The sequence below is a fragment of the Scomber japonicus genome, chromosome 1 (genome assembly GCF_027409825.1).
Source record: "Scomber japonicus isolate fScoJap1 chromosome 1, fScoJap1.pri, whole genome shotgun sequence".
NCBI lineage: Eukaryota > Metazoa > Chordata > Actinopteri > Scombriformes > Scombridae > Scomber > Scomber japonicus.
The window spans coordinates 15,334,837-15,350,124 of NC_070578.1; the positions used below are offsets into that span (position 1 = coordinate 15,334,837).

General features: G+C 40.2%; 1 protein-coding gene across 1 annotated transcript; it reads right to left on the minus strand.

The window, feature by feature from the left end:
* Positions 1-474: 474 nt before the first annotated feature.
* LOC128360217 (histone-lysine N-methyltransferase set-1-like) lies at positions 475-1,660 on the minus strand. Its single transcript, XM_053320605.1, has 3 exons — positions 1,535-1,660; positions 722-884; positions 475-589 (listed from the first exon to the last, which is right to left on the minus strand). The coding sequence occupies exons 1-3, from the start codon at positions 1,638-1,640 to the stop codon at positions 544-546; spliced, it is 315 nt and encodes a 104-aa protein (XP_053176580.1). The 5' UTR covers positions 1,641-1,660; the 3' UTR covers positions 475-543.
* Positions 1,661-15,288: the final 13,628 nt, after the last annotated feature.

The window sequence follows — 15,288 nt, forward strand, 5'->3', positions numbered from 1 at the left end:
AAGTTGACATGAGTTATTGGTCATATATACCACTGCCCATATAAATTATATCAATCACGTTCAGGTCACACACACTGATCTGATACCGACTTACACTAAGAGAAGCACTTGACAAGAAGGTCTCTGTAAACCACTGTCCACATAAACCATATATTCAGGTCACACACACTGATCTGATACTGACTTACACTAAGAGAAGCACTTGACAAGAAGGTCTCTGTAAACCACTGTCCACATAAACCATATGTTCAGGTCACACACACTGATCTGATACCGACTTACACTAAGAGAAGCACTTGACAAGAAGGTCTCTGTAAACCACTGTCCACGTAAATCATGTGTTCAGGTCACATACACTACACCAATTGATAATGTTGGTTTACTTTATATTTTACCACACAAATCATAAAGCAGAACATAGGATTTCATTTACCTTTCCAACCCTCCTGGGATGCAGCCATCTTAGTGTCATGGGGCTTGTCCACCCTCTCAGTGTCATGGGTCCCTGCTGCCATCTTAGTGTCATGGGGCTTGTCCACCATTTCACTGCCATGGGTCCCTGCCCCCGTCCTCTTTAGCCGCATCAACACTGTAATTGAAAATCATTTATAGTTTTGCAATGTGATTTAGTCTGACTTAAACACCTTCCGTTAACAATATATGTTCAGCAAACCATAATCAATGTGTCATTTAATTCTGATTTGACAATGACAATACCCACCACCAGAGTTTTCCATCAAAACGGAACTTGAACATGAAGACCTTAAGGCTGTCATGGTAGATCCTCTGCCTCCTCTCACATTCCTGATGGGTAATGAGTTGACCTTGGTACTCTAGTAGGAAGTCCCCTTTTTCGAATGGGGCAGTAGTGAAGATCCCACGACCTAATTCACAAATACACAAATATGTGTAACGTGTAAGTAAGATGCCATGTTTAAAGTTTAAAAGGTTTTAACATAATTCACTTGGTGGATATCCACAGTAAATAACAAGTACATTAAAATGCCCAATATAAATATATAAAAGAAAGAAGATTCAGTTGAAAGAAGTTCAGTTTTATGTTTTGTCATGAAGGCACCACCATCTTGCAGTATGATAACCTGTGATATCACAGGGTTGGTTTGCTGCCTTGGTACAATCATGAAAAGGTAGCCTCCATTTTCTCACATTTGTCTTTTCAATGTTATTCTCTTTCACTATTTTTCACATTTGTGTGTCACTGTCTCAATAATTCACAGACTCTATCCTTCATGTCTGTATCTTTCACTATGTTTTTTCATCTCCATCTTTTGCTATCTTTCACCGTTTCTACCAAGGGAGTTTCTAACCCAGTGACATCAGTTTACCATAATGCAGGATGGCAGCCCCGTGACAAAACATATAACCGAACTTCTGCTTTACACATGTTTACATTTGTCATACTTCAAATTGTTAGGTGCAGTGGAATTCCATTAAGTGCATTACTCTTATGTGATTGGCTGCTTTATTTCCACTTTAATCATGATTAAATATTCAGAGCTTTACAATCACTAACCTTTGAAAACACTAATGTGTTTTACATCAAATCCTGGTTTGTCCTTTCCAGTGCTGACATAATATCTGGCATCATCCTTTGGATTGATACGTCTTCTTCTATTCATGTTTCTTGAAAAATCAAAAAACCTGTATTAAAGAAAATACAGTCATGATTATGATGCTCATTTGAGGAATAACCATGGTAATCTTCTTGAATCATGTGGACAGAAGCCAGATGCTGTACTCACCACTGTAACACTGCTAAAACTAAACACTTACAGTAATACAATTTGTTATCATACTCAAAGGTTAATTTGATGTGCAAATCTCACATCTTTTCACCACAGAATATAACAGGAGTCTGCATATGCACAACATATTAACCGTATTTGCTCTTATGTAGTGCTGAGCTGAACTACATTCAGAATTAACTTCATCCTGTATCCCAGTGCCTCAATGATACAAGTTGTTTTGACAACAAGATAGAAGTTTCTGCAACTAATCCAGCTCAAAATGAACCTTCTGGATGCTTCATTGTCTTTGTTCATCATTAAAAAGAAGCAAAGACATGGCTATAGTCCCTGGAAAAAAGTACCTTTAACTCTTTGTTTGTATACATATACATACATATACACCCCATTACTGTGACTAAAAGGACACAAAAATACACCAAAATATCTCACTGACTTTTTTCTCCTTCAACCTGGGATCTCTGATGCAGCTTCACATCTTAACTGGGAGATCTAAGTCGAGGAATGGTACAGCCGATTTTGCCATTTAATCACGGTACTTATAATATCACGTCGCTCAGCAGCGTCAGCCACAGCCACAAAACACAGAGATGGTTAAATGTCCAGTCCATGCGACGCCTATTTCTTCACTGTATATGAACCTGAGTAACTAACACTCCTCCACTGTGAGCATGAGTCAAGCACAAGTCAACATGGCGCAACTGCACAGGTGCCTCTAATTAAGGCTTAACGAGGGCGCGGTGCCTCGGTGCAACCCGAAAGAACAAGCAGACGTGCAACTGTAGCAGAAAGGACACAGAACACGCTGTAATATCTCACAAATATTACCTTTTCTGACAGACAAACGTCTTTCCGGAGCGAAGACAACTGCAACTAGCTCTCTACCACTTGGTAGCCGTAATTAAAAAAAATATTGTGGGGTCACTGGTTTTATACACTGGGATACACGGAAAGTCAGGTCAAGTGGTAAAGAAGGACTTTCAAAAAGAAAGAGAATATCTGTTATTTAGACACTAACAAATGCAAATTCACTCTTTGAATTATGAGGACATCGGCATGGTCCGCCTAATCCCCAATGTCCTCATAATGTCGGTACGTAGTCAGGTCAAAAGTCCGTCTATACCAGTTATACCAACACACACACACACACACACACACACTGACTTACTTACTTACCTCACGTACTGGTGTAGTACTTGGTGCAGTCCTCTCCTGGATCTCCCTCACCGTGGCTGCAGCGGCTGGGGTCCTTGGCAGGTGCTGCCTCCGTTGGATGTGCAGTGTCACAAGGGCCTTCCCCAGCTCCTCAAGAAAGATGCGCCTCTTGTACAACTTTGACACATTCCAGTCAGGAAAGATCTCAGTCCAGATGACAAATGCATTGTAGGCCGATACATCTATCATATTATAAAAGATGACCAATGGCCAGCGCGCACTCATTCGTTTGGTGCTGTAAGACCCTGTTACTTTGTCCAAGTTGTCTACCCCCCCTTTGGTGGCATTGTAATCAAGGATCATGCTTGGTTTCTGGTCCTCTCTTGTGCTGATTTCAGCATTTTTGTGCAGAGTGCTCATGAGCACAACATTTTTTCCCTTTTTGGGGCAGTAAGACACCAGGGCTGTGGTATCTGTGGAGGCAAATATGGAAGATTGAGGGGCCCTGTTCTTGATTACCAGCAGCTCAGCAGGGAGCTCAGCCCTGTTCTTTCGGACAGTTCCGACCATTGTGAGCTTTCTCTTTAGAAGCTCCTGACCCAAATTGTAGTTTGTGAAAAAATTGTCACAGGCTATGTTGTGCCCCCTGAGACCCTGAGTACCCTGAGTCCAGTGTAAACCTGCATGTTCAGTGCATAGCTGGCGTTTGCATCACATGCTGCCCAGATTTTTATCCCATATTTAGCTGGTTTGGAAGGCATATATTGCCTAAATGGGCAGCGACCTCTGAATGCTACCAGCCTTTCATCCACTGTAATATTAGGGCCTGGGTTGTAGAGTAGTGGAAGTTGCTTTACCCACTTGTCCCACACTGTCCTAATAGCTGCCAGCTTGTCTATCTCCCGTCTACCAGCCCTTGTCTCTCGATTATCAAATCGGATTACTCTGGAGAAAATGTGAAAAGTCTCCAGAGACATTGTCGCTAGAAATATAGCCCTGCCTGTCTCTGCATCAAACAGACTGGCTGTTGATTCATCCTTCGACTTATAGACCCCAGCCAGGATGAGGAGCCCCAAATACACATCTAAATGTGTTTTGTCCAGCTCCTCTCCCCAAAAACCTCCCTTCTAGATTAGTCATTTCCAGAATGATTTTCTGTATTGAATCTGGCATGACCAGCTCAAAAGCTGACTTGATTTCAGTCACACGACACACTGCCATCCTAGTGGGCCCTGGCACTGTCTTTATTATGTTTTCTGCAGACCGTTTAGCCTGACGCATATTTGGGGATGAAGACCACTGTATTTCACCATTTTTTGACATGAATGTCTTGCTTGGAGGAATAGGAATAGCAATTTCCTCATCTGGTTCAAAATCAGAATCATGAGAATCAGAATTTAGCTCAAGATAGTCTTCGTCTTCAGACACATCTTCCTCTATTTCACTGTCATGATCAATGATGACTTTCAGAGCCTCCTGGACTGTCATCCTTTTGCTTCGGCTGCTCATTTTGTAAAGGTCTGCCTGACAGAGTGTAATGTTGGTAGGACTCCCATGCAGAGGATCTTTTATATGTTTTGCCCCTCCCCTGTTGAGTGTCCACTGAATGTGGGTGGAGTTTTTCCGGGAGAACATAAATGGTTCCCATCAAAAGTAACAAATAACATCTGCACCTGTGTGTGCGTGCGTGATATACAGTCTATAGTGCGTGTGCGTGTGTGTGTGTGGGGTGAAATCATCGACTGTATATGGGTGAAATATGTGTCACAGTTGCAAAGAAAGAAATACTCTGACATTTCTGACTCCCTTTTACCTCCAGTTTGACTGCTGGGTCAAATTGACCTGAACAGTATCTATGTGATATAAACATGCAGGGGGTGGTTGCAAATATGTGAGATGAACCATTTTCATATTATATGTTGAATACACTAATTAAGGCAAGCAGAAGAAGTTTCATACTGAAAAAATACTTTTAACTATTTTTCCTAGATCTTCAAACTTTAAAACGGGTCAATTTGACTCGTAACATAACAGGAGGGTTAATTAAATTAAAGAATCTTAAATATGATATGTAATTCCTTAATTATATGAGAAATGAATGCCACACTGTCAGATGTTACCTAAATGTAGCCTATTTGAGCAGTAAATGCTATTTTAATGTAGATAGATCTATTATATTTATTATTGTATGCAGTTTTACATTAATTTCTTTGAGCACTACTTGTGGTTTTGCATGCATGCCACTGATTGTCTGTCCTTTTCATTTAAGCTGTACAAGAAGATATTCCGTCAAAGAGTCAGCAAGACCTGCCCCCTGCTGAAGAAATGGGTTTGACCATCCTGGACACTTTCCTGGATGCCAGCATGGACAGCTTAAGCCTGTATGACGATGACATTACAGCAACATGCTGAAGCATTTGTCGAAATGTGACTTCTCATCAGAGAGAAAGTGGAGGTCCCTCAGGTCGCGTGCAGCTGCAGCGTAAAGTACCCCTCCCCCCACACACCTCCGGTTGCTGTTACAAGCAGGTAGCTCTGCAGGCTGTATGATGGCTGAAGGAGGCGAGCCCCACGAACTTTCCCCCCTGTCTAAACGGACCAAGTTGGCTGTATGGGAATACTTCGGCTACCGTAAAAAGACAGATGGCAGATGGATGAAGAAGGTTGTTTTTTCCCCACTAAAAATAATTAATTTATGTCGTGACTTGAGTTGCAGGTTTAGCTAGGACTGCACTAATTTTCTTTTTTTTATTTAGAAAGAATTCAGTTAGTTTTTATTATTATTTATTTTAAATACATATTTACTAATGTTCCACCATGTTCTATATATTGTTTTAAAAAAAAAGAAGACTGTTCAATGGAAAAGTTTTTTTTTTGTTTGTTTTTAAATACAGACATTTCAAAATAACACATTTTAGAGCTGTAATCATAATACCGTGAAACCGTGACATTTTTGCCTAAGGTTATACCATCCAAATCTCATACCTATCCATGCCTAGTCCTGTCATATGTTAACAGATTCTGTAGCGTTATTTGACATTGATGAAAACGAATGCTGTACAAATATTATCTCATTTGATCCATTTTAAATGATAGCGGTGAAGGACTGAGTACTGCTACATAATAACTCAATAAAATGTGTGTTGTTGACACTGAAAACCTGTAAGGCCTACTTCTTCCACACAGAAAATCCACAGGAATCGATAAAGAATCAGATCGATAAGCAGAATCGATAATGGCATTGATATCAAAAAAATCTTATCAATTCCCATCCCTAGTCCTGTATGACGATGACATTACAGACCCAGATTATGTCCCAACCCCAACCCTGACAATGACTTTGACACAGACAGAAGTGGAACTTGGAGAGCCAGCGAAAGAAGTTTGAGAGCCAGGGCCACAGCCTGAGGTGGAAGGGAGAATCACGTCCACCAATGAAGGAGCCATGTGGTGCCAAGTGTCGAAGAAAGTGCACAGGCCATATTTCAGAGGAAAGACGGAGGGAGGTATGGAGTCAATACTGGGAGATGACATACACAGAAAGAAGATCATGGCTGTTTCACTCGGTAACCCCACTGCCGACCAAAAGAACGACAACTGGCCCAGAAAGTCGCCGTGGCTGCTCTTTCATCTACTGGCTACAAGACCATAAAGAAGGGTTTTTCCTTTCAACATTGGGCTACCACCCAAAAAATGACAGTCTGGTCATTTCCATGATGGGGAAATCGAACACCAAGCCACTGGCTCCACCCAAGGACCAGAGAGGAAGGCCGGCTGCAGTCAACAAGCTGGATGTGAAGACCCTTGAGGGGCACATTGAGTCCTTCCATCCTTGTGTGAGCCACTGCAGACGGGAGCATGCCCCAGATTGGTGGTACCTCCCAATTTCATTGGCGGTACCTCCCAATCCCCATTACCTCCTTTATGTTAATGTCACTACATTACCATAAAGGTGATGCATTCAGACTACCTGGATAAAGGAAATGCTTGCTCATATGAAACGTACAGGAAGGTCATAAAAGAGAAGAAAATCAGCTTTGCAAAACTTGGGGAGGAGGAGTGTGAGGACTGTTTGGAACGTGCTGAACATGAGAAAGGCCACACAGGAGAGAATGCAAACACAGATTGCCTGGAGTGCCAAAGGTGGCAAAAACATAAAGAGTTTGCCCTGGAGAGCCGCCTCAGCTACCAGGCAGATGCAGAGAGGGACTGGCTGGACGACATGTCAGTTAGGAGTGTCGACCTCCAGAAGGTCATAATGCTGCCACGCATGCCAGGAGTCAAGTCCTCTGTATTTACACACCCCATCATGGCATGCCATGAGACATCTGCCTCAGTCGGAAAGAGAAAAAACAAGAAGAACACCATCTCTGTCTTGTGGCACGAGGGAACAGCAGGGCGAAGTGCAGCAGAAATAACATCAGCACACGTCACAGCATCGGAGAAGGAGAGGGGTGTACGCCACAGCATATTCTGGGTGGACAATTGCAGTGCGCAAAATAAATACTGGTGACTACTATCCTCACTCTTGTCAACAGTGACACCACTTCACGGGAGGACATCACCCTGAAGTTCTTTGAGCGGGGACACACTTTTATGAGCGCTGACGGTTTCCACCATGGTGTCGAGCAGCAGATAAGGAACTGTCCAGGTGGTGTGGTGTACGACTTTGAGGACTTTGTCAGTGTTGTGGCAAGCTTCAACTCCAGGAAAGTGGATGTTATCCATGACTAATAGCAGTCAAATTATTATTAAATGTTTACTAATTTGAAATGTGTGTCCCTTTTATTCATTTCATTCAGTACTTGGTGTTTATTAGCCTACTGAAACAGATATACTGCCACACATACAATTATCAACTTGTTCACCTTAGTTATCTTCGCAAGAGTTTGAAAAGCCTTAGAAAAACAAAGGCAAAATTATTTAGTTTTGCTCTGTTGAATTGGAGTTGTTTTGCAGTGCTTTAACAGTGATTTGTTGTAGGTATAGCAGATACATTAGAGATACAGAAACACACCCAGATACGCATTAATCTAATACTTACACATAATGTGGTCCTATTCAAAATAAATTGTCCCTATTTGGGCCTTGATACAACTTAGTAATTTGAGACAGTTTAAGCAGCAATTTCAGCACCAGAACAGCTTCCGGGTGGAAAATAGTGGCCTAAAATGGTCAAATTACTTTGGGTTTGGTATATCCATGTTCAGGAAAACAAATGGTTCCAATTAGTCCAAATACAGTGTATCTAACACTCCTAGAGCCCAAGTTGTGACAAAATAGTTTTTGAAGAATCTGCAGTTACTGCCTTTTTCCTTGGTATGGTGCCACATTTTTGGTAAGCAATAATACAGTAAATGCAAAATAGGGGTAAAACATCAAATCAAATATGAAGATTAATATGTACAAAGAATAAGCTAATATAAAGTAACAAAACTGCCACATGTCCATTAATCTACCTACAACTACTTGGGCTGGACAACCGCATGACTTTAAAGTCAGTTTTCTCAGTTCTGCACTCTGCGTAGTTCAGTGGTGATTCTAGACCAAAATTACCAGGGGGGCCAGAGAGGGGCCAACATGTTTTGAGGGGGGGCCCATGTACCTTATATTCTTCGACCTACTTTTGCCAAATATCGGCCTTTTTCTAAACCCAGTGTTGCCTAAAATACCTGCAAAAACACCTGCTTCAGCATCTGAAGCACATACAAAGCATGTAATTAATTGAATTAAAAGCTGAAAACCTCATCTTGCATTAGAACATATTCATTCAGCTCTAACATACCAACTTTCTTCATTAAAAAAAAAAAAAGTTGAATTTCATGAGTCTAAAGCTACATCATGCAGCTCCTGGTGCTAGGGTCAATGATGAACTACACAGTATTTTGCATCAATGGGTTAATCAACTTACCTATTTCGTATTAATCTAACTGTTAAAACACAATGAGCTGCATGTCTTGTTTGAAATGAGCTATACCAATTATAGTTATTATGGAAAAATATAATGGCAAGAAATTCATCTTTTATACATCTTTTTTATTGTACATTTAAACATTAAACATTACAGATCTTTTTCAATATCCCATACTAGATTCATCATTAATCCAATCATTAATCAGGAACAAGAGAGTAGGACAAAACACATACAAATCACATTATGACAATATGATAAAACTCTAATAAGGACCAAAAAGGGGAAAATAGAAAATAAAAAGAAATCCCATAATGATCTACAACAGTGGTTCTCAACCTTTTTTGAACAATGCCTGCTTGACCTCATCCTAAGCTGGCCCACACCCCATTAGAATAAAAAAAATGGACTAATGCCCCAAATGACAACTAAACACCAACCCCTCTCAACTGTATCCCTCTCAACTGTATCCTTCTCAACACCCCCTGGGGGGCTGTACCGCCCCTGTTGAGAAACACTACTCTACAACAACAAGATTCTTCGATTGTGACACCTTGCGAAACGGTCCACAAAAGCATTAAGGTCCAAAGCCTTAGACCTTGCTGATTCTATACTAAGAACCCCCAGGTTGCTTAGACGGTCCCCACACATGGTAGAGTGGAGGTAGTTCTTCACTTATTTTAATGTGGAAAAACTCCGCTCACAAGACGCAGAACTCACTGGAAGTGCTAAAGATATCTTGCAAAGTCTGAATAGCTCAAAGAAAACTTCCTTATATGGTTCAATGAAGCGTGCCAATTGTACTGTGTCTGACAGTTTGTCAATCTCACCACGCTGTACTTTTCTTTCTAATAACCGTTTGAATTGATGGAGCTCATGTCCCAGATCGTCAATATTGGCCCCATACAACCGTCCAAAATCAAACAACGTTGGAACGTTAGAAAATCAGGACTCTTGGGATTGAGTGATCGGAGACTACGCATTAATTCACAGTTGGTATTTGAGAAGCGCTTGCTCAATTCGGCCAGCATGCTATCAATGACAGGATAAAAAAATGAGGTTCGGAAAGTTTCTTTATCTCTGTCTAGCTCCCTCTGACCAACAGTGCTGAGAATGTGACAATCGCTGAGTCTGGAGCTTATCTTCCTCTGCCTTTTTGCATTCTGTGTGGCAGCATCGCATTGCTTGGAAATATTTAATACTTCCTGCCACAACTTTTCAAAGTATGTGTCCTCTCTGAAATCTTTCAATGTTTGTACTAAAGTCTCAACTAAATCCACAGCTGTGGAAAGATCGAGATCTGGTGCCTGGAGCATGTCTGATAGGATTTTGGTTTCACCAAACAATTTCCTGAATGTAACCAGATGTACCACAAACTCCAAGTCTAGTTGGGCTAGAAGACCACGGGCCTCAGAAGATTGCTCTCCTCTGCGCTCTTGTGTTAGTTCTTGCAGAACTTGTTTGATTGCAGGTAACCTATCCATTATGTTGTGCAAGGCTACAAATCGGCATGCCCATCTAGTGTCACTCAATGACTGTAACTCTCTTGTGTTTCCATACATGTCCTTCTGAACAGCCAGCCATTTAGCATGCACATATGAGGATGAGGTGAAAACATAGAGACTCTGTAGCAACGCAAAGAACTCTGCTGCTTCCGGGACCGTTTTGACCACATCCACTAGCACTAAGTTAAGACAATGTGCACTGCAGTGAATGTAAAAGGCATATTTTGCTTTCTCCTTAATGCGTGCCTGTACGCCTGAGTGTTTACCACTCATTACGGCTGCACCGTTGTATGCTTGGCCTATGAGATGGTTTTTATAGTCAAGACCATGACGTTCCAGTAGCTGGACTATTTTTTCTGTAAGCCCTGCTGCATCAAGCTTCTCTGCAGCTTCAAAATGAAGGAAACTCTCCTTGATGACTCCATTGTAGTAATAACGGAGAATGAACGAAATCTGTTCTTTTTTTGACACATCTTTAGTCTCATCCGCCATGACACTGAAGGTTTCACTCTGTTTAACTTCTTCAATGATTTCTGATCTAATCATATCAGCCATACACTCTAGCACCTCATTCTGAATTGTGCAGCTTGTATATTTTGCATTATGAATGCTTGTCAACCTATGTTTAACAACTGCATCATGATTGGCAACTATATCGAGAATTTCCTTGAAGTTACCTTTGTTATTTGAATCTCCAGATTCAGCATGCCCTCTCTGTGCTATGTTTTGCCTAGCTGTAAGCAACAGCACCTCACCTATTGTTTTTATGTACTCTCGATTTTTCCTTCACTTGTTTAGTGTGCTGCTCATTAAGGACATTTTCCAGTGTTTTATTTGTTTTTACCGCCCTTTGATAATCCCTCCATGCCATCATTGCTTGGTTGTGCCTGTCAGATTAGAGGTGAACTGCAAAACCTCCCCCTCTCTCAGTCGCCTTTTTCCAGTTTTTAAACCCCAATGCGGAATCGAATACAGTGGTTGCTGCATTTGGTGGGCTAAAGTGGCGGCATGCAAAACAAAACACAGTCACAGGAAACAGAGTATTCAAGCCATTGATGTAAAGCATACCAACTGGCCTGGAAACAACGCTTCCTGCCTCCCATGATGGTGGAAGGGAATGTCTTCATCTGTGGCTGCACTGGAGAGTCATCCCTACACATGCTGATATCTGGAAGAAGAAGAAGAAGACACACTTTACTCAGAGTTTCACTGTGTATGATGGTAGCCAGAGTAGGTATTGCAACTATGCTGCTCACTGAAACTGTTGCCAATTCGATCTTTTCATGAATATTTACCAAGTAATAAACTAATATTTACTAGTATGTATTCCAGCTACTGCTACAAATGTCTATTTTTTTATTTAAATTCAAAATGGTGGACATGGAGAAGATGCCCCTTGTCATGTGTGAAAAGTGCAATTTTCCCAGTCATAATGAATACTTATATGATGCCGGTGGTAAATATTCATTTAGGTGGATTTTGTGATGAAAATGTATTACTTTTTTGAACGCATATTGTTTTTTTAAGCAAAATGCTTTATCTTCGTGATCCCAGAAACGAGCTGGAACTACTTTATTCAACACACACTCAAAACTAGAGGTATCAATGTGTACCTAAATCGGTACAAATGCTTGTCGCAGGGTACTGTGTACCTTTCAGTGCTGGTCCATTTATGTACCTCATCAAATTGTAGTAGTTTAAGTACAGTTGTGTACCCTGCAAGACATCAAAGTACCTTTAATCTATAAGGTACAGCAATGTACCTCATTGAGAGGGTACTTTCCTGTACTATATAAGGAGTGTGGACCTCCAGAAGGTCATAATGCTGCCACGCACGCCAAGAGTCAAGTCCCCCCCCAGCGACAAGCTATTCTGGACTTTGAGACAAAAATGTACCAGAATTGTCTACACAATAATTGCTTCTTTACCATTTATTAACATCACATTAACATAAGCCATAATACTTCAAAGTAACAAACATATTTAGATAGAACATATTTATACAGAATACCTCAAGGAAACAAACAATCTATCATCAACTAAATATGTGTCGAGAGCTTGAACTAATTTCCTGGACTGAGCAGAATCCAGTCATTGCCTGTGTTCGAAACCGCATACTACATACTTCCATTCTACACACTACACGACCAGATAGTAAGCACACAGTTTACACTGTAGTAAACTACACGATAACCCACAATGCATTTCGTTCCTACCCGAGCTGAAATCAGCAGGCTGAAGCTGATTTCATTTTAGCTCTAACTCTGTAAATATACCGCTTTATCGACATTTCTAACCTTTGTAGGTGAGAAAGTAGCCCTTTAGACTCTTGAATGTTTTCGAGGAACGCTGTAGTGGCAGCCAAGACAGTTGCAGTAACATATTACAAAAGGAAATTAATTACAACTGTAAGAGAAGGGTTAGGGTTAGGGTCTATATTTCAGAATTTCTGTTAAGTGTTTGACCAATTTAAAGCACTGACTGTAGCTGAAGTTGGCATCAGCTTAATTGTTCTTAGGAATGGATATCTCAAGAGATCTTCAGTAGACATTCCTGCTGCTATTTCTTGGCGTCTCCATGCAAAGATTTTCATCATGCGGTCTTTCACCAGATTCAGATCAGGCTGCAACTTTTGTCCCCCACAATGCATGATTTCTGTATCAAAGGAGATATCACTGGTTACAGATCATGTGCACACAGTATGACTAGATAGCTTGCCTTAGCTTTTGTGAGGTTGAGGGGATTCACTAGAGTCGTTTTGGACATATGGACGTAGATTCTTCTGGGGTCTTCAGTAGGGGTGGGACGATACACTCAGCTCACGAGACGAGACATAATATTGGGTTCACGAGGTCGAGACTTTATATTTTTAAGAAAACTTCAATGAGGAAATGGAAATGGAATTGAAATGTTTTAACTAATCACCTTGTAACGAGTCACTTTAGTTCTACTTTCTAAATATATAATTATCATGCAGTATGCAGCACTGTAAAAGGTTTCCTCATATAGATATTTTATAGATGGATAATTTTGGTATTTATGGAAATAACCATAAATACAATAGTTAGATACAATCACAAATACCAAAAAGTAAATTATAAAAAGTATAAACAACTCTAATATATACATATAAATTAAATAAAGAGTCCAATTATCACAAATTATAACATACTGCTGATAAAAAAACACAGAAATAAAAGTAAATTGCACAAATCCTGTGTCACATAAATACACAAGTAGAACAACATATAAATTGTGTTATAATTTGTTAATGTGTTTTACTTTTTGCATCATTAGGCTTCCATAGCTGCGCTAGATTCCTCCGCTCCTCCTACTTCAGGCTCTCAGTGTAGAGACCTGAGGTCAACTTACTGCTGCTGCTCCTCTCCTCCTTCTGACTGAGATCTTCTTAGATAGAAGCTGTATCAAGATTGATGATCCACACGTGACATTATAAAAAGAAGACATGACATACGAATGAGCGATAGAAAACCGATCGTGTTTTTTTTTTTTGGTGCAGCCCTTAATTATAGTTTTGCGAGACAAAATTCACTTCGATGAGAAATATCGTCACGTTTTCGTCTCGTGGCATGAGATCTCGTCACACCCCTAGTCTTCAGTGATCTTGCTTGCCAAAACTTCTCTTTGACCCGTTTTAATTCCTCATTGTTGATTATTGGAGCCCGTTCTGTTTTAAATTTTCTGAGTTGGCTGTGCCAGGTATGCTGGTTGTTCCAAACAGATATCATGAAAGTTAATTATGCATACTTCTGTTAATCTAAAATCTATTAAAATTAGAGACCAAAGGAGAGGTACTTACATAACCATTCCCATGTACATCCCTTAAGAAAGGGTACTTTTACAATCAATGCTTCAACAACCTGAATGTAGTCCGAGTTGGTTGGATACCTGTCTCAAACAGTAACAAAACAAAACCACATTGCCATATTGCGGTGGATAAGAGACTGCTGGCAGAGAAAATTAAGATATCACTTTTCTACCTGTTTAAATGTATGCTTGTTGAACAGGTGTATTGGTATTTACTCGCAAAGGTTTAATTGCATTTACAGTAACAAGTGTTGTTGTCGTCAACTCGCGTAAAATCTTCACTGCACCTGGTTCACTGACTTCACACCGTGCGTGTGTTTTTGTGTGTGTGCGTGGGTGACAATGTGACAAGTTTGCATGCGTGCATCTGATGGAAAATTATAAAACCTACAATTTCAGAGGCGGGATTCCAGGCTAAGCCTAACAACATGGGTAGTAGGATTAAAAATTGCAGTTTTAATAGGGACATTTTTGTCCTTTGGGTCCTCAGAGGGTTTGTTTTTTTTTAACTGACACTGCACTAAAAAATAGTTATGCATCAAACTCAGTGATGTCAATCACTGACACATCTTAGACTGACTGTAATAATATAAAATACTAGTATATAGAAAATATTACATTTTATGTTTTTATCTTTAAAAAATGATTTATGGTATTACGGTATGATATTTGGAAAGGAACACTTACATTGTACACTGTTCTGGGTTGACTACTTCCGAAGTAAGGGTGACCTCCTTGTGAAGTCTGCTTTTTGAAAGACTTGTAAAAGATATACGCAATCATATTTTCCGTGTATCAGCAGTCTACTGTCTCTCCATCCACATCATTGTCTGAAATGTAAATGAAAAAGCTATTTAAAGAAGCACTGAAACTCTGGACATACAATGCAAGATTACTAGAGATAGTGACTGACGCAATTCATAAAAAAACTTTTCTTTTTGCAACCAAATTGTTCCTTGTTCAACTGGCTGTGATGTGGTTTGTAAATAGTTTTTTAAAAAACTCTGTATATAATCATTATAGCTTAGGCCGCAAGCTACCGCAGCTCCGTTAATTTGATAGAAGCTGAAATGTTTTTAACTTTAATAAAAGTGCACATTTTCCAACCTGCATTTACTGATTA